The sequence below is a fragment of the Carettochelys insculpta genome, chromosome 7 (assembly GCF_033958435.1).
Source record: "Carettochelys insculpta isolate YL-2023 chromosome 7, ASM3395843v1, whole genome shotgun sequence".
NCBI lineage: Eukaryota > Metazoa > Chordata > Testudines > Carettochelyidae > Carettochelys > Carettochelys insculpta.
The window spans coordinates 24,673,435-24,695,487 of record NC_134143.1 but is presented as its reverse complement, the minus strand read 5'-3'; the positions used below and the strand labels follow the sequence as shown (position 1 = coordinate 24,695,487).

At 39.2% G+C, this 22,053-nt stretch overlaps 1 protein-coding gene across 2 annotated transcripts in view; it reads right to left on the bottom strand.

Moving 5' to 3' along the window:
* BICC1 (BicC family RNA binding protein 1) overlaps nt 1–22,053 on the bottom strand; it is a 193,283-nt gene that overhangs the window by 23,782 nt on the left and 147,448 nt on the right. For both annotated transcript variants that reach the window (XM_075000141.1, XM_075000142.1), the window contains exons 4-13: nt 16,481–16,560; nt 14,255–14,413; nt 12,594–12,647; nt 9,231–9,425; nt 7,880–8,131; nt 6,125–6,256; nt 3,688–3,874; nt 2,455–2,613; nt 1,931–2,127; nt 1,511–1,652 (exon numbers count right to left, since the gene is read on the bottom strand). In XM_075000141.1, the coding sequence (XP_074856242.1) occupies nt 1,511–1,652; nt 1,931–2,127; nt 2,455–2,613; nt 3,688–3,874; nt 6,125–6,256; nt 7,880–8,131; nt 9,231–9,425; nt 12,594–12,647; nt 14,255–14,413; nt 16,481–16,560 (1,557 nt within the window). The remainder of the gene's footprint in view (nt 1–1,510; nt 1,653–1,930; nt 2,128–2,454; nt 2,614–3,687; nt 3,875–6,124; nt 6,257–7,879; nt 8,132–9,230; nt 9,426–12,593; nt 12,648–14,254; nt 14,414–16,480; nt 16,561–22,053) is intronic.

Genomic DNA, 22,053 nt, shown 5'->3' with positions numbered 1-22,053 from the left:
CTCCAGCAGAGCAAGAAGGGGAAGCTGTGTCACAGCCCAGGCACTGCTGGAGTTATGCTGGTCATTTGAAAACTCCAGCTGATGAAATACTGGATAAACAAGAATTAACTGTATAAGGAACTGGGCACTAACATATGTACTATAAAAATGAAGGGAGCTATTTTCAAGTTAGGTGGGACTTTACCCATGTCACAGACAATAAATTTCAAACCTAATAATCTAATGTTCAAAGTCCCTAGTGATTTTGGATGTCTTCAGTTTCTGGGACTAGTATGTAACACCTTGAAGGGAGCGACTTTAAGAAGCTGGATACTCAGCATTTTCTAACAATCTGGAACTCCTGAAAGTATCTTGAGATGGGAAATCAAAAACTGAGGTACCCCCAAAGAAATCACCAGTTACTTTTAATTCTCACTACACAAATATCTTCTTACTGGTGTAAAACATTTTATTAGGATTACCATGAACCTAACCAAAGATAACAGACTAGCTTTGCCTGAGATCAGGATTCACTAGAGAAAAATGTAGCTTGTCTGAACAATCCTGTTTAAAATAAAAGAATTTATTTTATTTAAAAACAGAAAATAACTATATTAATTTGTAAGAGCTAAAGAACTAAATCAATTAAACATTGGAATAGGAACATGGGACTGGCCAAGCTCTCCCGAGAAACTTATTTAGAAAGGACAGTCATATCCCTTATCACTCTATTTTGCCAGGCTAAACAGGACAATCTCTTTGGCTACATCTATATGAAAGGGATCTCCCAACAAAACCAGGCTTTTGTTGAAAAATCCCACGGAGCATCTACATGTAAAATATGCTTTGTCAGCAGACTGTCGACAAAACCTGGCATGTGCACTGGCAGCGTTGTGCCTCTCCGCACTGAGGCATAATGCCTTTGTCGACAGTCTCTTGTTGAAAAAAGGCTGTGTAGATGCTCCTGTTGGTAGACTGGCCTTCCGGTTCACTGGGCAGCCCTGTTTGCTGAGCTTCCGACTGACCGTTCTGTCGAGAGAGCGGCCGGGCAGCATGGCTGCTCTCTGTTGACAGAGCAGACTGATCTTTTGATTTGCCTTTGTGTGTGGACGTGATCTGTCAACAGAAGTTTTGCTAGAAGATCTCTTCCGACAGATCACTGTAGTGTAGACATAGCCTTTCAGTTTCCTCTCTTATGATAGGCTCTCCAGTTCCCAATCATTCCAGTATCTTTTCCAGTCAGAACTCCTCAATATATGGTGTAAGCCAATTCACACCAATCCAGCTGCAGCCACACTAGCTTTAATTACTGGCATATTTAAAGTGGTGCAATTTTAAACGTGCAGCCAGTACGTAATCCATTGGATAGCATGTATGTAAGAAGCAAGCATGCTTTCCTCCAAGATGACTGCAAATAAACTATTGACACAAATTCATCTTACCTTTCATAATTTGTATGTAAAAGGTATGAGCACTGTTAAATGAACACTATTATTGACCAGAAGAATAGAGATCAAATGCCAAAACTTACCTTCTGCTGTACTGGACTTGGTGGTCACTTGTTCTGAGGTGCTATGACTATTTGTTTGCCTTGAGGGATCACTGTGGTTCGCACTCAATACACTTTCTCCTAGTGATGGGGCAGATAGTGCAGCATACTTGATATTTGATGTCTGAAATTATTACAAAAAACATTTTTGAATAAATCTTAGTTTCCTACCCTTTTTCTTGCCACACAGGCAGGAAGGATATTCATGCATGGATTTAAGTAAAATAATTTGCTTTAATGTTTTTCAAGTTTCATTTTATAAGCATGTTTATTATAATTTGAAATGACTGATCATAGGGTCATGATGGATAAAAGCTATTAGTTATTTTTTCCCTACAGTGTTTCAGAGAAAGCTCCATGCAAACAGAGATCACTGTGTCTAGAGAATATCATGCCACTTACCTTTACATGACCATTTAAAGAAGCTGAACCTTTTTTATTCTCTGATTGCATGCCATTGATGTGAATGTCACCAGGAGTCAAGCCAGGTGGGGGAGATGGAGTGTTCTGACTATAATTAGGCACTCCAGGTAGCAGAATACTAGTTAAAGCAGCTTGGGCAGTAGATGGTATCATCAGATGTGGTATAGCCGAAAAACCTGTAACAAAAATTAAGTAATACTCTGGTATACTGTCAGTTGAGTACACCAGGCTGAACAAAAGCTGAATTTTATATAAAACTTTTGCATTATAGTTATGTTAAAATGATCAAATACAATTACTTAATATACTATCCACCACTGACTTGTAGCCTACCCTACAAATGTTCATTTAAAACCTTCACATTTGGATATTTAAGCATCTGCAAGGCAATATATTATAGAATCCTTTCCTTCTATAAGTCTAAAGAATGCATGGGTCTCTTTCATTTTTCATTCAAATGACAAATTAAGAACTACTTTCAGTTATATTTCACTTCTACTGACCTGTGGCACTTGTGTTAGCAAGAGATGTTGCCCATAACGTAGGACTGGGTGTGCCTGAACCTGGGCTCTGTAAAGGACTAACGGAACTATTAAGAGCATTCAAGAGAGAGTTTGGTGCAGAAGAGGTGTTGACCGATAAGGCAGCAGGACCTAAGAGACCTGTCAAAACAATCATATCTATTATTCATATATTTATAGAGGAGCTGTAAAAAACAGTTATAATAGGGGTCAGAATTGATTTTCAACATGCATTAAAATTAAAGTGCTATTTCGGCTGAGAAAGCACACCCTTCAATTAGGTCATAGTTTTCTGAAATGTACATGTGTGAGTGAGACAAGGGGAGTCTCTGAAAACCATTGGCTGCTAGGATTTGTGGGAGTGAGCTAAACAAAAGCAAGGAGAATTTCTGCTCCTCCTATCTATCTGGCTCCAACCATTACAGTACTTTAGTGCTTTTGCCTGCTGCTGCTCATGCAGCTTCTCAGCAGCTTCTCCCTCTTCCCCCCATTCCTGTTTCTGAGAAGCACCGCTTAAAGACAGTGAGGAGGTAACAGCGATTTTGCAGTCCTCCTCTTCTCAGACCGCCTCTCACATTCTTTAAACTATGCGTTTTTTGGAGTGTACGGTAATGTTAGCGTGGAGGAGGAAGGTGTGGGGAAGGAGCACAGCCTCACCTGGTAATACCACGTTGCCTCCCCCCATCAGCAAACCTCACCACCCCCGAGACCCCACAATCCAATTCAACACCCACAAAACTTTCCATGTTTTGTAGGCATATGAAGTACTGATAAAATGGGCGAGCAACACAGTATAAAAATGTAGACAGATGGCACAAAACAAGACTCCAGCTTCCAGAAGCATGGATGCAACCATCAAGGATTGCTGGATTTTGAGTCATAAGAAAATATGGCTCATTTGACCCCTTCTCTAACAGCAATGGTTCTGTGTGGAGAAGTTTTGAGAGATGTAAAATCCCATTTAGTAAGTTAACCAAGTAACATTAGGTTAACTGATTAAACGGGTGTGGGATGGCTGGGGAGGCCACTCTGTTCTCACTACCCATTACAAAAATGTTGGAGGATGTTCTGTAATGATAAATATTCCTAAATTATCTGAGTGAGCCTTGAATTTCCCAACAACTAGTGCTACTCATAATTCAAAAGCATAGCTGATAGTTTACTTTCCAATACACTTCAATTGTGTTGAAAGCATTACAAAATGAGAATACATACCAAGTCCAGTGAGTCCTAGCCCTGTTGAAGGCAAGATGTCCAAAGGAGAACATGAGAGGCCAACAGGGCATGAGAGTGTAGAAGGATTTGCTGCTATGGTGACTCCGTTACTCTCAAGCCCCAGGAGACGTTTCCTTGCCTCATACATATTTAAAGCATTTCGTTCAACGCTTTTTACTATCACAGACTGTTTAAAAAAAAAAAAAGATTGATATAAAGGTATAATTTAAGTTCATGAAAACACAAATCTTACACCACCACTTCAGAGCTACAGGCTTGGTATATAGTGTTGTATCAGCATAACTACTTTGGTCACAGCTGGGAAAAACTACATCAGCACCTGATGTAGCTATGTTATCATAACCCTAAGTGTGGCAGCAGATGTGTCATGGAACAGGGCTTCTGTCAACATAACTAACTATGTTTGTCGACGTGTCTGTTGCTATATTGATAGCAAAACACTTTCCTGATCACTGCTGGCTGAGCCTAAACTATGGGATATGCTAGAACAATTATGCAAATATAGCAGACCACCGACTTACATGGAGGTTGAATTCTTGTGCAACCCTGCATAAGTCAAATTTCACGTAAATTGGGAGAGCCAGGAAACTGACCAGAGCAACAGTGCTGGTCATTTTCCTGTCTCCTGTGAATGGCAGGCTGCCAACAGCTTGCCTTTGGGCTGCCCGCTGCTCACAGGAGTGGACAGTTTGTTAACTCCTGTTGGGAGTAGCAGCCAAGAGTTAGGCTGCCGCCCCGACAGAAGCTGTGAAACCGCTCCTGTCAGGGGCAACAGCCTGACTCTCTATGCCCCTGACAGGAGCGAGGAGGCTGTCGCTCCTGTCAGGGATGGTGAAAGTGAAGCTGCTGCTCCTGACAGGAACAGTTCTCCCATTCCTGTCAGGGCAGAAGCTGCTCTGGTCAGTGGAAGCAGCCGAGAGTCATGCTCTTGATTGCCACCACTGACAGGAGCAAGGAAACTGTCCAGCAGCTGACCAACAGTTTCCCCACTCCTGTAAGTGGCGGGGAGCTAGTTCCTGGTTCCCAGCTGCCCACCACTCACATGAGCCAGGAAGCTGACCAGTGCTTCTGCATTGGTCAGCTTCCCAGCTCCCGAGTGGCAGGCAGTCTGGAGCCAGGTGCCAGCTCCCCACCGCTCAGTCACATTAACCTGAGATTCATGCAACTTGAGTACTCGTATCTCAGGGTTCTACTGTAGAGTCTACATAGTGAAGACGTATTCCAGTAAAGTAAGAGAATTGCAGAAACACAATATCCATTAATGATTATTCAGGCATTCGGCAGTTTGAAGCAATGTTGGGAAAAAAATTCTTAATGCTTTTATTCAATATTGATAATGTGTCCAAGAATATTTTTCATGTTTTTAAATTAAACAAGGTTGATAAAATTATGAAGGATCAATATGGCTTGACTATGATGTTGGAATGGTGCTTTACAACCACCACTGTAAATGTTCAAGCACTGCAGACATTAACTGAGAGACACGGATGTTAGATATAAGAGTCTCATGTTTGCTTCTCATTACTTTTATAAGAAACATGCTTCAATTTGCATTAAATGTTATCTATTGAAGCCAAAAGACAAGCCTAATAGTACAAAATGAAAATTACATATTTCTTTTTATTGACCTGAAATGTTTCTTCATTTAGAACCAAATCTGCTGACATAATGGACTGTTCATCTGACATTTTACAAGTTATATTTGTCAGACATTTACACTATGGGTTGGACAATAATCTGACCATGATGAATTGGAAAGGTGTCCTCGGTTTAAAAGGGTTAGTTTTTCAACTAGTACAGTTATCTGCTACCTAACTGGACTTCTCCTTTGCTAATCAGAATGGCCTTGGAAGTGTTAAAAATAATAGGGAGTTACAGGACTTGAGATTTGGTCACGTAAACCAACTCAGGAGTAGTTTTACTTGTAACTTGTACTCTCTCCCCTAAGGGTTTCCTGGATCAAATCTTATACAAATCAGATGATCCCAATTTTGTCAAATAGTTAATACAAAACAAAAACACACACAACAAAACCCTGCTGTGAAACAGACGTAGTGTAATATAAAACATTCAACCTGAAGACCTTTTTGTCATGCATGTAATTAACTGCTGGGCGGGGGGGGAGAGGTTTTTTGATTGGAAACTATTTCTCAGCTTCATGTCTAATTCTGCTCTTAATGCGTACACCTTCACTGAAATCGAAGTGTGGCACCTTCTTGAACAGAGCAGAATTGTTGGTTGTATCACTAGCGCAGCAGCAAAACGAAGACATGACAAAACAGTAACAAAAGTGCATGGCTCTTTTAAATGCAATATCCAGGAATGAAGCACTCAGTATTTCATAGAGAGTTATGGGGGTTTCATGTACAAAAAGTATACCTCCTACTTTGCAAAAATGTGTTACGTTTTCACCAACCTTGCTTGGTTGCTTTGGCTTTGGCTTAATGCTGATGAAGACATCTAATTGTTCCATTAACTGAGTTATAATCTGTGGCTCTATTTCAATTTCTTCCTTCATATCGAACATCAGCACAAGTGGGAGGCAACCCTGGAAAGTTAAGTCCAAATGGTAAATTACTCCTTAACCAAGAACAATATTGGCCCAAACATGAGTCTCCCCTATGTAGCTCAAGAACCTAGCAGATCTGATTGAAATAGTGAAAATGAAATTTTGCAAGTATTACTTCCCACAAGCAACACTTAAGAGCTTGACGGTTTCAGTTTGTGATGGTTTGCCGAAAAAGAATTTCACCTAATAACAGCCAAATATTTAACTCAAAGCTTATACGTATTCACCATCCAAAACGAAGGATGTTGAAATGATCGATTGTGTGTAGTGTCAAATTGCCACAAACTACTGTCACCAGAATAGTTAGCAGTACCATTATTTGGACACACTGTTCACCTTAAAATTATATTTAAAGTGAGAGAAAAAGAATGTTGTAACTGTGAAAAAGAAAATGCCTCTGGACTGTAAAATCTTCAAAAAAATTTCCCGTTGCCTTGCCACCGGGAAGCTAAATCTGTGATCCCCTATAATTAGGGCTCTGAGCTATGATGTTCTGGATACAATACAAGCTGAACTAAATTGCTCCATGTCAGGGAGCCTGACTGGTTCTCAGAGCTGATAGGTTCCTTCCTCCATTTCCAGCTCCAGACAAGGTTCCCCCAAGACTTATGCTGCGTAGCATGGAGTTTAGCAGCCCCAACAGTAACAGTGAACTGGAGCCAAAAGGGAGCCATGAGGCTCCGTGGCAATGGACCCTTTAGATAACAAAGTGGCGCAGGCCCACGGCCCACTTTGAGAAACACTGCTCTAGGATGTGAGCAACTGGCTACAAATGTGTCTGATCCTCTATTTCCAAGGAAACCTGTCCTAAAAAGATAATTTTGTCTATGCAACTTGTCTCACTGGTTCCAGAAAATGTGCCCACTAATAAGAACGAAGAGGTTGAGATTAATGGAAGGAAAGGATTGCTCACTTGAAATTCTGCCTTCTAACAAGTAACATCAACATTACAACTGAACTTGAATTATTTATCTCATACTCACATTGGCAAAGCATATTTTATCATGATAGTGTATAACTATTGATAAAACTGTATATAAGACAATGACAGTTCATTTGCATCTATTTCATAAGATATATTCTAAAAATAAGGGTGTGTCTACACAGCAAAGTTATTTCAAAATAGTAGCCACCAATAGTAGCAGCCAAACAGCCATAAATAGCAGCCAGTACTTCAAAATAATGATGTGAGCATTTACACGATGAAATAGCAGTGGCTTTATTTCAAAACAGGTGAAATTCCTTCAATGAGAAATAGAACCTATTTTACAATACGGGCTGTGTGGACAGGGAATGGAGCCTATTTTGAAATAAGCCATAGTGTGTCCAATGGCTCTATTTCAAAACAGGCTCTTTTGTATCTAGACATGCTATTTCAAAATGCATTTTGCGTGTAGCTGAGCTATTTTGGAATAAGCTATTCCAGATGTAGCTTATTCAGGACTAATGCTGCTGTGTAGACATAGCCTATGAGTGTTCATTTCTATCAGTATTTGGTTACTTAAATAAATATTCTTTCCACTCTAAAACAGAAAGATGACTGGGGTACTTCCTTTCAGTTATTTGACTTTTTTTCCACACAGCTATAACTGAAACATTTACCATGAGGTATTGTCTGGCAAGACAGACTGACTCAATAGTGCCTTGGAGGTAGACCGTGGATTTCTTTTGTGGGTTACTGGGGTCAGGGAAATGGATCTGAGCACCAGTTCTCTGCATGATATGTTTGATGTTACTGCCATTTCGACCCATCATAAAGAGATGATGCTGTGCTGCAATATCGAGCTGTGTGCTCACGGGGATCGCAGAAGCCAGACTGCCAGCCAAGTGTTCCAGAAGCATGGCTGTTCCTTCCTACGACAAATGGGAGAAAACACATTAAAGAAACAACCAAAACCATATGGCAGTGGATACAAAATAAGTGTTTCATCAGATTACATTTTTTGCAGTCACCACACGTCGCATTCCAGAATAAGTATGCAACATTTACTAATGGAAAAATAGCAATGTACAACTTTGTTTTTAATCCAGAAAGCACTGGACTTTGCATAACAAACTGCATCTGCCTTACAATTAACGCCACCATGAAACTTCTTGCACAAAGTACAGTTTTCAGGGACTGAGAACCCAAAGGGAGTTATGTGCTTTGGAAAATCCAAGTGGGCACCTATTTTTAGGCAGCTAAATACCTTTGAAAATCTGGCCTCAATCCTGCCCTGGGTTGCACACAGGTGAAATCTGTATTCACATGCAGCCACACACAAGAGGGGTATACACAAATGAATCCAGTTGCACAATTTGACCCTGGTTTTGGTCTAAGAAACCATAATTGACTTGAAAACTACCTACCTATCACCTTCGCTCTCTCTCTGTACCATACTGCCACAGCTGTCATCCACAGAAGTACACAAGCCAGACATCCCTTGCTTTTGCCTAAGGCTGTAAGCCGCATATCCTGAGTGACTAGCCCCTTGTGAATTTATTGTTTCCTCCTCTGGCTGAAACAGTCCAAATGTGTTGACCTTTAAGGCATATTGCAAATCCACCTATTTAACCAGGCATTTGAGGAGGACTCATATGTGGGGGTTAGGGTTTGGTTTGTTTATTTTTTCACATTTCTTGCTTATTTGCTTTTCTGGTGTTAGGTAAGATTGGCCTCTGCTCTGGTATAGCTGCTTCTAATTTTTATTTAGGGATAGTACCCATTTAGAGTGCTTGAAGTCTGTAATATATTTAAAATTTAAACTTTAGTAAACGCGTATAATTCGGTTTCAAAAGGAATTTTTTTTTCTGTACACACATTCTATTTTATCAACCCCACTCCATCCAAAAAGGATTGGTGCACTTAAAATGTTAAAAACAACAATAAATGTCTTCCTCAATCAACAACATTTAAGCAACAAAGTTTGAACATTTTCAGAGCATCTGGAATAGCTTTTGTTAAATGCATTACCTTCACAGCACTTGTATTATTCTGTGACCCTCTGACGATGACAGTAGCACCATACATTCGAGAACGTTGTTTAAAGGAAACTGAAATGTTATAAGTCTGTGATATGTGCTGAATTGTTGGAGAATTAGGATCTGGGATGGGTTGGAGAATTCCAGCTATGGGTAATTCAAACATAAGTACCAAAGGAAGTAGCTCCTAGAGCGAGAGTAAGAAAAAACATAGCATGAATTCATAGCACTATCACATTTACTCAGCCTATGGGAATTTTAATAAAACTTTAGAATTTCTATCACTCTACTGGGATCTCCACAAATTTTTGTTACAACAACTTCAGTTTGTTGACATCATTCAACAAGGCAACGTTCTTTGCTATCACAAATAAATTAAAAAAAAAAAACAAACCAAACTCATTATCCTGCCTGGGAGAAGAGTGTGAATACCATAGTTACAAAAAATACAAAAAGCAAGATGTTTTTATTTATTTAGCAAATAAAGAATGTCAAAAAAACAAGCAAAAACAACATGTCACATTCCCATGATCTTCTATTCTTACATACAATATACTAAGCTACATTTGTACAAATTCATGCAGGGCTCTCACGTCAGAGTGGGATGTCTGGGATTATAAAAACTGACACAAAGACTCAGTTTGTGTCACACTAAACATACCACCTTAATGTACATATAAATAAAGAACATTAAAATGTTCATTATGTCATATGGGTCAAAACACTGCCCATTTATACACAGTTGTGTGAGGTACATCTAAATTCAGAAGAAATGATGGGAGAAATCAGTGCAGAGTGTGATGCATGGGGATGGGGCAGTTATTTTGCTATAGTCTACCAAATTAGTTACACATGCTGTATATAACATTAAAAATAACCAAAGGAAAATAAATATTACTCTGCACAGAGTGAATTTACCAGATTAATCTTAACTGTAGAATTACAGAAGCTGAGGATTGGAAGAGACTTCAGGTGGTCATCTAAGCCAATGCCCTTGCTCAATGCAGGACACGCTTCACATAAATCATTCTTAGTATAAGGATTGTAAGACTGAAATGGAAATGTGGATAGTTGACTAAGGAGTATAAATCTAGGGATGGATAATGCTGGGAAGTAGTCAGAAAAATGAAAGCACAATTGGAACTGCAGGTGGCAAGGCATGTGAAGGGTAACAAGAAGGGTTTCTACAGGCATGTTAACAATAAGAGGATCATCAGGGAAGGTGTGGGGCTGTTACTGGATGAGAGACGTAACCTAGTGACAGATAATGTAAGAAAAGCTAAAGTACTCAATGCTTTTTTTGCCTCAGACTCACGGGCAAGCATAGCTTCCACACTATAGTACTAGACAATGCAGTATGGAAAAGTGGAGGGCAGCCCTCGGTGGGGAAAGAATGAGTTAAGTGCCACCTAGAAAAACTAGATGTACACATAACCATGAGTTTGGATTTAATGCACCCAAGAGTACCAAGGGAATTGGCAGACATCATTGCTGAGCCTTTGGCTATTATCTTTGAAGACTCTTGGAGATCGGGAGAGATCCTGGATGATTGGAAAAAGGCAAATATAGTACACATCTTTAAAAAAGTAAAGAAGGACCATTCAGGGATCTATGGACTGGTCAGCCTTACCTCAGTCCCTGGGTAAATAATGGAGGGGATCCTCAAGGAATCCATTTTGGAGCACTTGCAAGAGGGGAAAGCGATCAAAAGTAGTTAGCATGGATTCACCAAGGGCAAGTTGTGCCTGACCAATCTGATTAGTTTTTACGATGAGGTAACAGGCTCTGTGGACATGGGGAAATCAGTGGATGTGATATCGTGACTTCAGAAAAGCTTTTAACACAGTCTCCCACAACATTCTTGCCCATAAGTTAAGGAAGTATGTATGGATTGGACACATGGACTATACAATAGATAGAAAGCTGGCTTTACAGTCGGGCCCAACAGGTAGTGGTCAATGGCTCAAAATCTGAAGGGTGGTGACCGTCAAATGGAGTGCCCCAAGGTTCGATTCTGGGGCCAGTATTGTTCATCTTTATTAATTACCTGGATGAGCAACTGAATTGCACCCTCAGCAAGTTTGTGGATGACACTAAGCTAGGGGGAGAAGTAGATGCATTGGAGGGTAGAGCTAGGATACAGAATGACCGACATAAATTGGAGGATTGGTCCAAAAGATATCTGATGAGGATGAACAAGAAGTGTAGAGTTCTGCATTTGGGACAGAAGAATCCCAAGCACTGTTACGGGCCGGGGATTGACTGGCTAAGCAGCAGTACAGTGGAAAGGGACCTAGGAATTATGGTGCATGAAAGGCTGGATATTAGTAAACAGTGTGCCCTTGTAGACAAGAAGGCTAACAGCATACTGGGGTGCATTAGTAAGAACATTTCAAGCATATCTAGAGAAATTGTTGTTCCCCGCTATTTGGCACTGGTGAGGCCACATCTGGAGTACTGTGTCCAGTTTTGCCCGCTTCCTCCCGATATAGAATGGGTGTGGATGTGCTGGAGCAGGTTCAGCAGAGGGCAATGCAAATGATTAGGATGCTCGAGCACATGACCTATGAGAACCTGAGGGATTTAGCCTTATTTAGTTTGCAGAAGAGCAGACTGAGGGGTAGCGTTAAACTTCCTGAAGGGGAGCTCTAAAGAGGATGGAGAGAAACCGTTCTCAGTGGTGACACACAGCAGAACAAGAAGCAATGGTCTGAAGTTACAGGAGAGGAATCAGTTGGATATGAGGAAAAACTACTTCACCAGGTGGATGGTGAAGCACTGGAATGCATCACCTAGAAAGATGGTGGAATATCCATCCCTAGAAGTTTTTAAGTCTCAGTTTGACAAAATCCTGGCTGGGATGACTTAGTTGGGGTTGATGCTGCCTGAAGTAGGGGGCTGGACTTGACAACCTCCTGAGATCCCCTCCAGCCCTATGATTCTATGATTAAATCTAGTTTATATAGATGACACTATATTCAAGCTTTACATTGGTTCACTTAATCAAAAGGTGACTAACCACGGTCAGGTGTTTTGTAGTTCATCCACATATATGCTAACTTTCTTGATATATTTGTAACGCATATGTACATGCCCATAGAAAACTCAGGAGCCCTTTATGGGTATTTTGCCTTACTTTTTGAAATTTGCTAATTCAAATGATTAAACAAATTAATGTTCATATATTAATGTGAATATTGCTGGCATTATTTTCTTCCAATTTTGGGATTTACAACACGATTTGCACAGAGATCACAAGAGAGTCAGTCAATACTCAGAAATGAACTATTATTTCCAATTCCTATCCCCTGACTTCTTCTGTAGATGCATGGGAGTTGCTGAAATATACAGTTACCCGTATTCTAATTCTGGCAGACTCCACTCCAGCTGGCTGTCCTGCAATAGACACCTGAAAAAGGCAAAACATAGACAACATAGCATCCAGTTTTTGTCTGAAGTATCTGAAAAACTCTCCAAATATTTGTTATTTCTATATGTATTGTATTTCTGTTGGTGTCTGCAGCATTTTTTTTAAAACCAGTAGTTGAAAACTGAATCCCTCCAGTAAAGGGTTACTTTTGTATATTCACTTGTATGCTACAAACTCTTATAACATTCGGAAAATTTTTAACAAGCAACTGAAGGAAACCATAATCAAAATTCAACATAGCAATTCAGAATTAAGTCTGAAATTACTGTTCGGCAAGAGTACATCAGGCCTTAAGCTTGATATTGAATACATACCATATCTGCTTTCTTAGTTTTTAAAAATGATACCTTAAGTTGACACTGGGAGTTTTATTAAACACGCCACCTTGAAAAAAAGCCTGAATTATTAGTATGCTAAAATGACAACCTGAAAGTAAAAACTTGCTTTAAATTTGGTATTATAGAACAGCAAGAGCCTTTCTGAGGCAATATAGTTTAACAGCTATCTTCCCTCTAATAAGTTCTAATCAGCTTTCACCAGATGTTTTCATTTTCCTTTGATAGCTACTAACTTTACTTTCTGAACAGTTTTTAACATGGTGAAACAGAAATCTGAAAAATAATATGACGCTTCATATTCTACTCCCTCCATTTACACCACACACTCTTCATGTTGCTCTGTGACGAGGATGCTGAGGCCCAACAGACGGGTTAGCTGTATATTACAGCTGTGATCACTCTGACCATTCTTATCACTGTACCTCAGTTAGTCTCCCCTGTCATAGCTGACTAAGGAAATAGGGAGGAATTAGCTAATAAGATGAGGATGCTGGATGAGTAAAGGAGATAAATGGTTTATATGGGGACTGGGAAAAGGCAGGAAGGAAGTTTTTGGGAGTTGGGGACAGGGAGAGAGAACAGAGCTAGCCAGCTGTGCAGAGAGTGAAGGGAGATCTCTCTTCTCCCAAGAGCCCCGATAAACAGATGCTAAAGGAAACGGTCACAGTATTAAAACTGTTGCATTGCATTATACAGGAGTTGCTAGAGGTCTTGTATTAATTATATAAAGAGAACACAAGAGAAGAGAATCTCAGTGGCTTCTCTGGTGCCCAATGATGGGGAGAAATCTACATCCCATTACAAGCTCCAAACATGTGAGTCACATTCCCATTTTAGCTCAACAATGAACATTACGTTGCTTAACAGACTAAGTATACATCGCATAACTTTACTGGCTTCCCACCATCCCTCTCAACAAAGCATCGTGTACTCTGCCTTTTGTGGACTGATGTGTAAGCCATTTTCTTCTAACATAGTTCTTCAGGACGCTTCTACTAGACCCCCAGATTTCCTACATCGAAGTCAATTCTAATAATAAATGTGCATAAAACTTAATGCTGATCTTTCATGTAGACCTACTCTCACATAGATGTAGCCACAGTTGCTTTTCACTGCTCTTTGGGTACCTTCATACCTGTACATGACTGTCTTGAAGATATGTCTTCAGCAGATTGTGATACTGCAGGCCCTACCATAATTCTCCAGGCATCTATACTTTAAAATATAAATAAAATATGAAACACTTACTTGATTGCTCTTTTCTGCTTGGTTATTCCTATTTGAGTCTGGAAAATGGATGTGACAACCTGTTTCTTCCATCACTTTTTTAATGTTATTGCCACCTTTGCCAATCACATGAGAATGTTCTGTATGTGAAACATCCATCTTGAGGGTGACTCGATTACTCTAAAGGTCATAACATTATTTATTACAGAATTCTTTGGTATGCAACAGCTTAACATCGTATTTTACTGTAAATAATATTTATAAAACTATTACAGACTGATCACCAGAATATTTTTAAAATGGCTTACACGCAATTGAATTAAGATTTGTTTAACATAATATTTAATAGCTAAACCATGAATATTTTCTCTCGGATAAGAAAATCAGTGTGGACCCAAATACATTAGTATTAGTAATTATTAGTAAATATTAGTGTTTGAATTCATTTAAGACCATATTTTTGGGGGGGGGGGGGCGCGCGAAGGGATTGGGACTATAACACTGTTTAAAATAATGCACAAAGTAGTTCGATGCAACAATTTTTTGACCTCTAAACGTGAAGCAGGGTCTTGTTAACTAGTAAGGAAATAGTTTAAGGAATAGTATGACGTCAGTGCAATGATCATTAGGTCACCATAAAGCTAGGGAGTAACAACAGCCACTGCACAGGGCAGGCCCATAACCAGAACAGTGCAAGTCTGGTGTGGGGAAAGGAGATTTAAGAAATATTTGGCCTCAGACAGTATCTACCTCCAATTCTAGGGGCACAGACCATTAAAACTACCATTTTAAAAATCAGAAAATTAAAATATTAAATTCATGGTCTCTTAAAAGTGTTTAAAAGAACACAATTTTCTCTACAGGCTGAGCCTCTCTAATCTGGAACTCTCTTGTCTGGTAACATCCGTAATCCAGCATGATTTTATTTTGCGGGATGACCTCTTCTCATGAGTGTGGTCATTTCCCACAGTCCCATAAATTTTGTTTCCCCGACATCAGTTCTGGCTCTCAGGGTTCCATGCTGTTTAATTGTAATTTATGCCTAAATGTCTTCTAGGAGCCCAGTAAGAAGTAGAAGTGTTGGTAATTTGCTAGATGATATTGACCTCCCATGGTCAAGCAAATTCTCTTGCCTGGCACCACTCAAGTCCTGAAGGTGCCAGACTTCAGCCTGGAGTGTATTTCTGGTCAGATCTGGGCTTTCATAAACAAAAGTTCCTGAATACCAGTTAATCTATCTCCTGGACCATCATGGAATGTTGGCCCTACAGCATATTTCAGTATAGTAAAGATTTGTAGGTAATATCATCTCCATAAAATTAAATTTTATCCTACGAAGTGGAAAGCTCTAAATCAGTTTGAGGTCACTGCTTAATACCATGTCTACCACTACTTGCTTTGAAACGCTAGCAACAGCTTCAGGGGCAGCAAGAGGATATTTAGACAAAGATGTCAAAACTGTCTTGCTGAATATGTGCATTTTAAGCCTGAATGACAAACTGACTCTTCCTTTTAGACTCAGTAAGATTAATCTAGCATCTTCTTCTGGACAGTATCCTGCATTTTAATATCAATTCCACTTTCCAAGTAACCTTTGAGTTCTCATTTTCTTCTTCTTCTTCTTATTGTTGAGTGTCTGTCCTACACTTAGCTAAGCCTTTACATATATAATGCTTATATCACCATAATATCCGAGGGAAAACAGAATGACTTGTCAATTTCTAATTTTGTGAAACAATCTGCAAATGTGAAATATGCTTCCCCACCGCCATTTATTTAGCAATCTTTATTATACTCAAATTCCTGACAGCTAATGTTTCATTTCTGAAATATAAAATCAGGAAAATGCCCCATGCTTTTCACATTTCTGCACTACAGAATTGACTGCACAAACCACTATTTACAGTGGAGTTTCACTACACTTTTTAAAAGACAAAACTCAATTTTAAGATTTTAGTCTTCATAAGGACAATCTCTCCCAAATATGAAAGGAACAGAACCAGACACAGTGTTGTTTTCTTACATCTGAACAAAGCTAAAAACAGGTTCAAATGGATGTATATTAAAGTCAGTATGAACGTTACCACCTACATGGAACATTTCAAACATATTATTAATTTTAATGTAAAAATTTAATAAATGCTTCTGCTTTTTAGTGAACTTGACGTTGCTGTGGAGTTCAGCCTCACGATGGCATGGGAAAATGGATCTGCCCACAGAATTTAGGCTTTAAATTAATCATCTTACTTTTGTGTCCAAGACTGACATGATCTTCTCCTTAGCTTCTTTAACATTTTCTTTTCTTCCAGAGACTTTAATATGGGGATCTAAATAAAGAATAATAAGGATCAATAAACAAGTGACACGAGGAAAAAATTTACCAAAGTACTTACTCTTTCATTATTAAGCATTAAACAGACAAACCAGCCTCCTTTAAAATAATTGATAAAAGCTTTTAATGTCAGAGTTTTGAGGTTAGCTAGATCATCAGACTTTTGGAGTTGGCTAAGTTATTGCAGCATGTTATAATACCAATGTGTTTCAACAGCATTAACAGGTGATAAGTAGTATCTCAAAAACAAACTTTTTTTAAAAAAATGCAAAATTATACATTACTTTGCAATATCATAGTAGTAATCTATTGTAGTGCAGACAAATAACAAAACTGTACCAAGGCTCCTCGTGGAATATTAGCAATGGGTAACTCACCATCCATTTGATATCAATGTGTTTTGTATGCCAGTTTATGCTTCAAGCACACAGAACCTAATTTGCCGATGTTCACCCATTATTATGTATGCAATTAACATGTTATTTGATCTCTACATTGTTATCACTTACCTAATCCAATCACAAACCATTGAAATTCATATAAAAAGCTCCTTCCCTTGAGTCATTACTAACAATTCATGCATACACAAAATAGGTTTTACATATTTAGGTCGCGTTCAATTCTTAGTCTCCCCTTACTGAAGTTTTTGCCTAATCAGATCTAAAGTGCTTGGATGTGAAAAAAAAAATTGGGTAATTACCATAAGAATTTTTAAGTAGCGGTGAAATGAGAAAATTATGTATGACAATGAGTTATAAGGGAGTTAACTCTTCTGAAACTCTACCATGGTCAAAATGGTCACTGAAGAAGTTTGTTCCTGGATGCTAAACAGGATTTGGAACTAACTCCAACATCCATTAACTGAAAGTGACACTTTACATAGAAAAGCAGCACCATCTGGTGTCTGCAAATATGAACTACTGTAAATCTCATATTCCCAAACAAACAGAAAGTAGCCACAATGGAACAAAACCCTGAATTTCTAAGTGGTCGGTCTAGATTTCACAGTTTGGATCCTGTCTTATTTCTTTTTTCTTAAAACTTAGACTATGGCTATTCAGTGGAGTGTGGCCCTTTTTCTCCTAGGGAATTTGCACTTGCTCAAGGAACTTCTATATCCTCTCTTGCATAATGCACACTCATGCAATTATACCAAGTACTGCATTTTAACAAAGGCCACCCAGCATTCTGGACAAATTTTCAGTGCAAAGGGGAAAAACCTATACCTAAAGAATAAACCTGCCCTTCCCCTAACGCCAGAAATTTAACAGTCAGTCATAACATCCTTTATTTTCAACTGAGTACAAAAGGTTTACAAATAAATGAACTATTTAAAATGCTTGGCTACTGCTATGTGCCAAAAGACAAAATAGACTTCACCTCTACAAGTTTTGAAAATTTTCAACTGAGGAGAAAGGAACATGGCACGCATTGAGAAGGCACTGCTAAATAGTACAGAAATCACAAAAATGCAACATTCTGAGATCTAACTAGACTTAAACGGGCTATTTGTTTTTTTTCTTTTAATGGTAAATAGTCTCAAAAATGTGGTCTTCACTCATGGGATTTGCAGAAACTCCAAAATCCTGCTGTTCCAGACTTTCTGCAACAGTGGCCTAAGCACATTTGCAATTTTTAAAGGGCATTTTCTCAGTTTTTCCTCATTTTAAGTTTGTTATAACCCAAGAGGTTCTAACATATTTTAGCTGTAAGGCTGCATCTATATGGGCAGGTTCTGTCAACAAAACTGGGCTTTTGTCTACCACACTTGCCAAGCGTCCACATGATTAAAGCACTCTGTCAAGAGTTTGTTGACAAAACTCAGCTGTTCAGCCAGCAGCCTTATACCTCTTCCCCATCAGGTATAGCACCTCTGTCAACAGTGTTTTGTTGACACCTCTGTTGACAGAGAGAGGGCTTCCAATTCCCCTGGCAGACCTGTTTGCAGAACTTCTAGTCAGCCATTTTGTTGAGAGTGGGCAGGACAGTCTGGCTGGTCTCTGTTGACAGAGTCGCTTACTCTGTCGCTCTGCTTGTGTGTAGCTGCTACCTGTTGACAGAAGTTTTGTCAGGGTTTGTGTTGACAGTGACCTCTGTCGACAGAAGCTGCCCATGTAGATATAGTGTAAAACGTTTGAAAAAGCTTCTACAAGCAATGATTCTTAGAAGCAGAGACCATAACACAATATGAGTGTTCAAAGTATCTGTTCAGAGGTGACATAAAAGGAATGTGCATTTTATTAAAAAACAAATTTTATCAATATCTTTCAACACTCTGACAAATATGAGTGGCATTACCTGAGCTCATCATATCTGTATTGCCTAAAATCTTGTGAAATCCACCTCTTTTCCCCAAATGAGCTAGTAGTATTTTACTGTTTTTCTGTACTAATATATCAAAGATAGCTGAGAAGAGATTTTAGAAAAAAAATCTCATTTTAAATTCTGTTGGTGTTCTGATTCAGAAATTTCTCAAGCTTATTATACTTTCAGACTTTATTTTGGTTCCCAAAAAGGATAAAAAGTATTTTACTCAATTTCTACCAAAATGCAAAGGGAAAAAAAAAACCCACTAAGCTACCGATCAGATTTTCGAACTACTAGAATTTCCACAGTCTAGAAAATCTGTCAAGATGAGAGTCTTAATGTCTACTCTTTACAAGACTTCCGCACAATGGCAATACAATGTAATTAAGAATCACAGAGTTGGAAGAGACCTCAGGAAGTTATCAAGTCCCACCCTCTGACCAAAGCAGGACCAATCCCAAGCACATCATCCCAGACAGGACTCTGTCAAGTTGTGATTTAAAGACCACGATGGAAGGAGATTCTACTACCTCCCCTGGTAATCCATTCCAAAGCTTCACCACTAAACTAGTGAAATAGTTTTTCCTAATATGCAACCTAGACCACCCTCCCACCTCCCGTCCACTGCAGATTGAGGCCATTGCTCCTTGTTCTCTCATCTACCACTACAGAGAACAGCTTTTCTCCATACTCTCTGGAACCCACCTTCAGGTAGTTTAAGGCTGATATAAACCCCCACTCCCCACCTTCCCCCACTCTTCTTTTCTGTAGACTAAATAAGCCCAAATCCCTCAGCATCTCTTCATAAGCCATATGCTCCAGCTCCCCAATCATTTTTGTCACCCTTTGCTGGACTCTCTCCACTGCATTCCCATGCTTTCTGTAATGGGTGTACATTGCTAGTTTATAGACAATACCATGTGAAACTCATCTCTCTCCCCCCCTGCGCCACATCAGGGAAGGGCAATTTATTGGAATGTCTTACACCTGACTCATGTAATTCTTGTAATTATCATTCATGAGCGCAGGAAAACATCAGAAGTGGAATCCAGTATCTTCCCTGTGAATACTGAGAAGTGGCAAGGATAACTTTCCAGGAACTGCTGTGAGATTCATTCATAGATTCCAAGAGTTAAAACTCCAAACACAAAAAAGATCATCATATCACCTAGTCTAATATATTACATTTCATGCAGTTATCTTCATATTGAGCCCAGTAATCTTCTTTGGCTATGAACATCTTCCACAAAGAATCATCCAATGGCGATACCCCAGCAGACCAAACCACATACCTCCTTATTACATTTATTGTTTCCTGAAAACAATCACCAGTGAAATTCTTAAAAATGTCACATCCACCACATTTTCTCAACTGCTGACAGGACAGCTGTACAGTCCTTGAAATTCAGCCATCTGATATGGATCAAACCAGCAGACACAAGGGCACACCGTGATTCATATCCATCTTCGCATCCACTGTAATCCCCAAATCATCTTTTGTAGAACTGCTGCTTAGTCACTTGGTCCCCAAACTGTTGCTGGGCTTTGGATTCTTCCCTCCCAAGTTCAAGACTCTGCACTTGTAGTTGTTGAAACTTATCAGATTTTTTGACCTATCCTTCAATTTGTCACGGTAACTATGGACTCTATCCCTACCCTCCAGTGTACCTACCACTCCTCCAAGCATAGTGTCATCCGCAAACTTGCTGAAGGTACAATCCATCCCCTTATCCAGGTCACTAATGAAGGTATTGAACAATACTGGCCCTCAGTTTGGCACTCAGCTGGATACCAACCATTAACTAGACATTGAGCTCTCACTCACTACCACTTGACCCCGATGTTCCAGGCAGCTTTCTAACCATCTTCCAGTCTATTTACCCAAATCATACTACTTTAACTTGCTGGCAAGACAACTGTGACACACCATATCAAAGCCTTGGCTAAAATCAAGGTATATCATCTCCTGCCTTCCACATATTTACAGAGCCAGTTAACTCAACAGTAGCAGCAATCAGGTGTGTTGGGCATGACTTGCTTTTCTTTGGTGAATCCATGTTCATTATTCCTGATCACTTTCCTTCCCTCCAAGTGCTTCAAAATGGGTTCCTTGAGTTAAAATTACATTTCCAAAGAAAGTTAACACGTTTGAATTTGTTATTTTAAACAGTCGGTGTTGATAGTGTGGAAATATCCCAAATGACTTCAGGAGAATCAGGGTTTCACCCTCAATTTCATCCTTCTGTGCAGCAGTAAACTTATGGAAAACTCTAAGAATGGGATGGGTTGGCCCTTGGGAATGCTTTCAAAACTGTTTCATCGCTGGACGGGAGTGAAAAAAGTATTTTTTCCCCTGAACAAAAAATAGCATGTGATCTTAGATTTGCTAAATGATGCCCCCAACCCACCAAATCGAGAGCCTTCAAATTTTTACCAATGCATGCATGGTTTATTACACACTTTGTACAAAGCAGTATTTAAAAACTCTAAAAGCTTTGCCCTCTGCTGCCATCAACTAAGATCCAATTTTTTAAAACCCTTGTTCCAAAGATGTTTTTCTTTTTGGCACCGCAGATGATAACAGATGTCTGTGTGGTGTAGAAGTGAAGTCAGACATGAATGCTGAAACTAAAACCATTTTCTTACAATAATTCACTAATTGTTATTTCATTATTAATCCAAAGGCTATAAAGCCCAGATTTAGGTGTGTATCAAAAAGACCATCCTGCCTTTAGAAAAAGCCTAACTGAACAAAGCACTGAATTTAACAGAAGTCTAAGATTTCCATAATATCAGACTTTTATCTCATTAGAAACTCGACCTGAACAAAAAGAAACCAAAAGTGCCTAATTTTTATTCACTAGCAAAGAATTGTGAGAGACAGCCTAAGCTGGAAATTTAAGGAGGCACAGTGGTACCCCAGTGAGGCTGTACTCCAGGGAACCTGTCCCACAAATATCTTTTTGAAGGGCACATGCAAGTCAGGTGTACTTAAGTACTTTGGTGGGTTAGGACCTATCAAATCTACAGATAGCCAACAAAGGCTTTACTATGTCTGTATACATTGTACACTATTTCCATCTTCTGTACATTTTGACAGAAAAGTTGTGTGTGTGGTTTACTTTTGTTTAGAGCAGGTTTCTCAGCATCCAAAAAGCACATAATATGGGCATCTTAAACT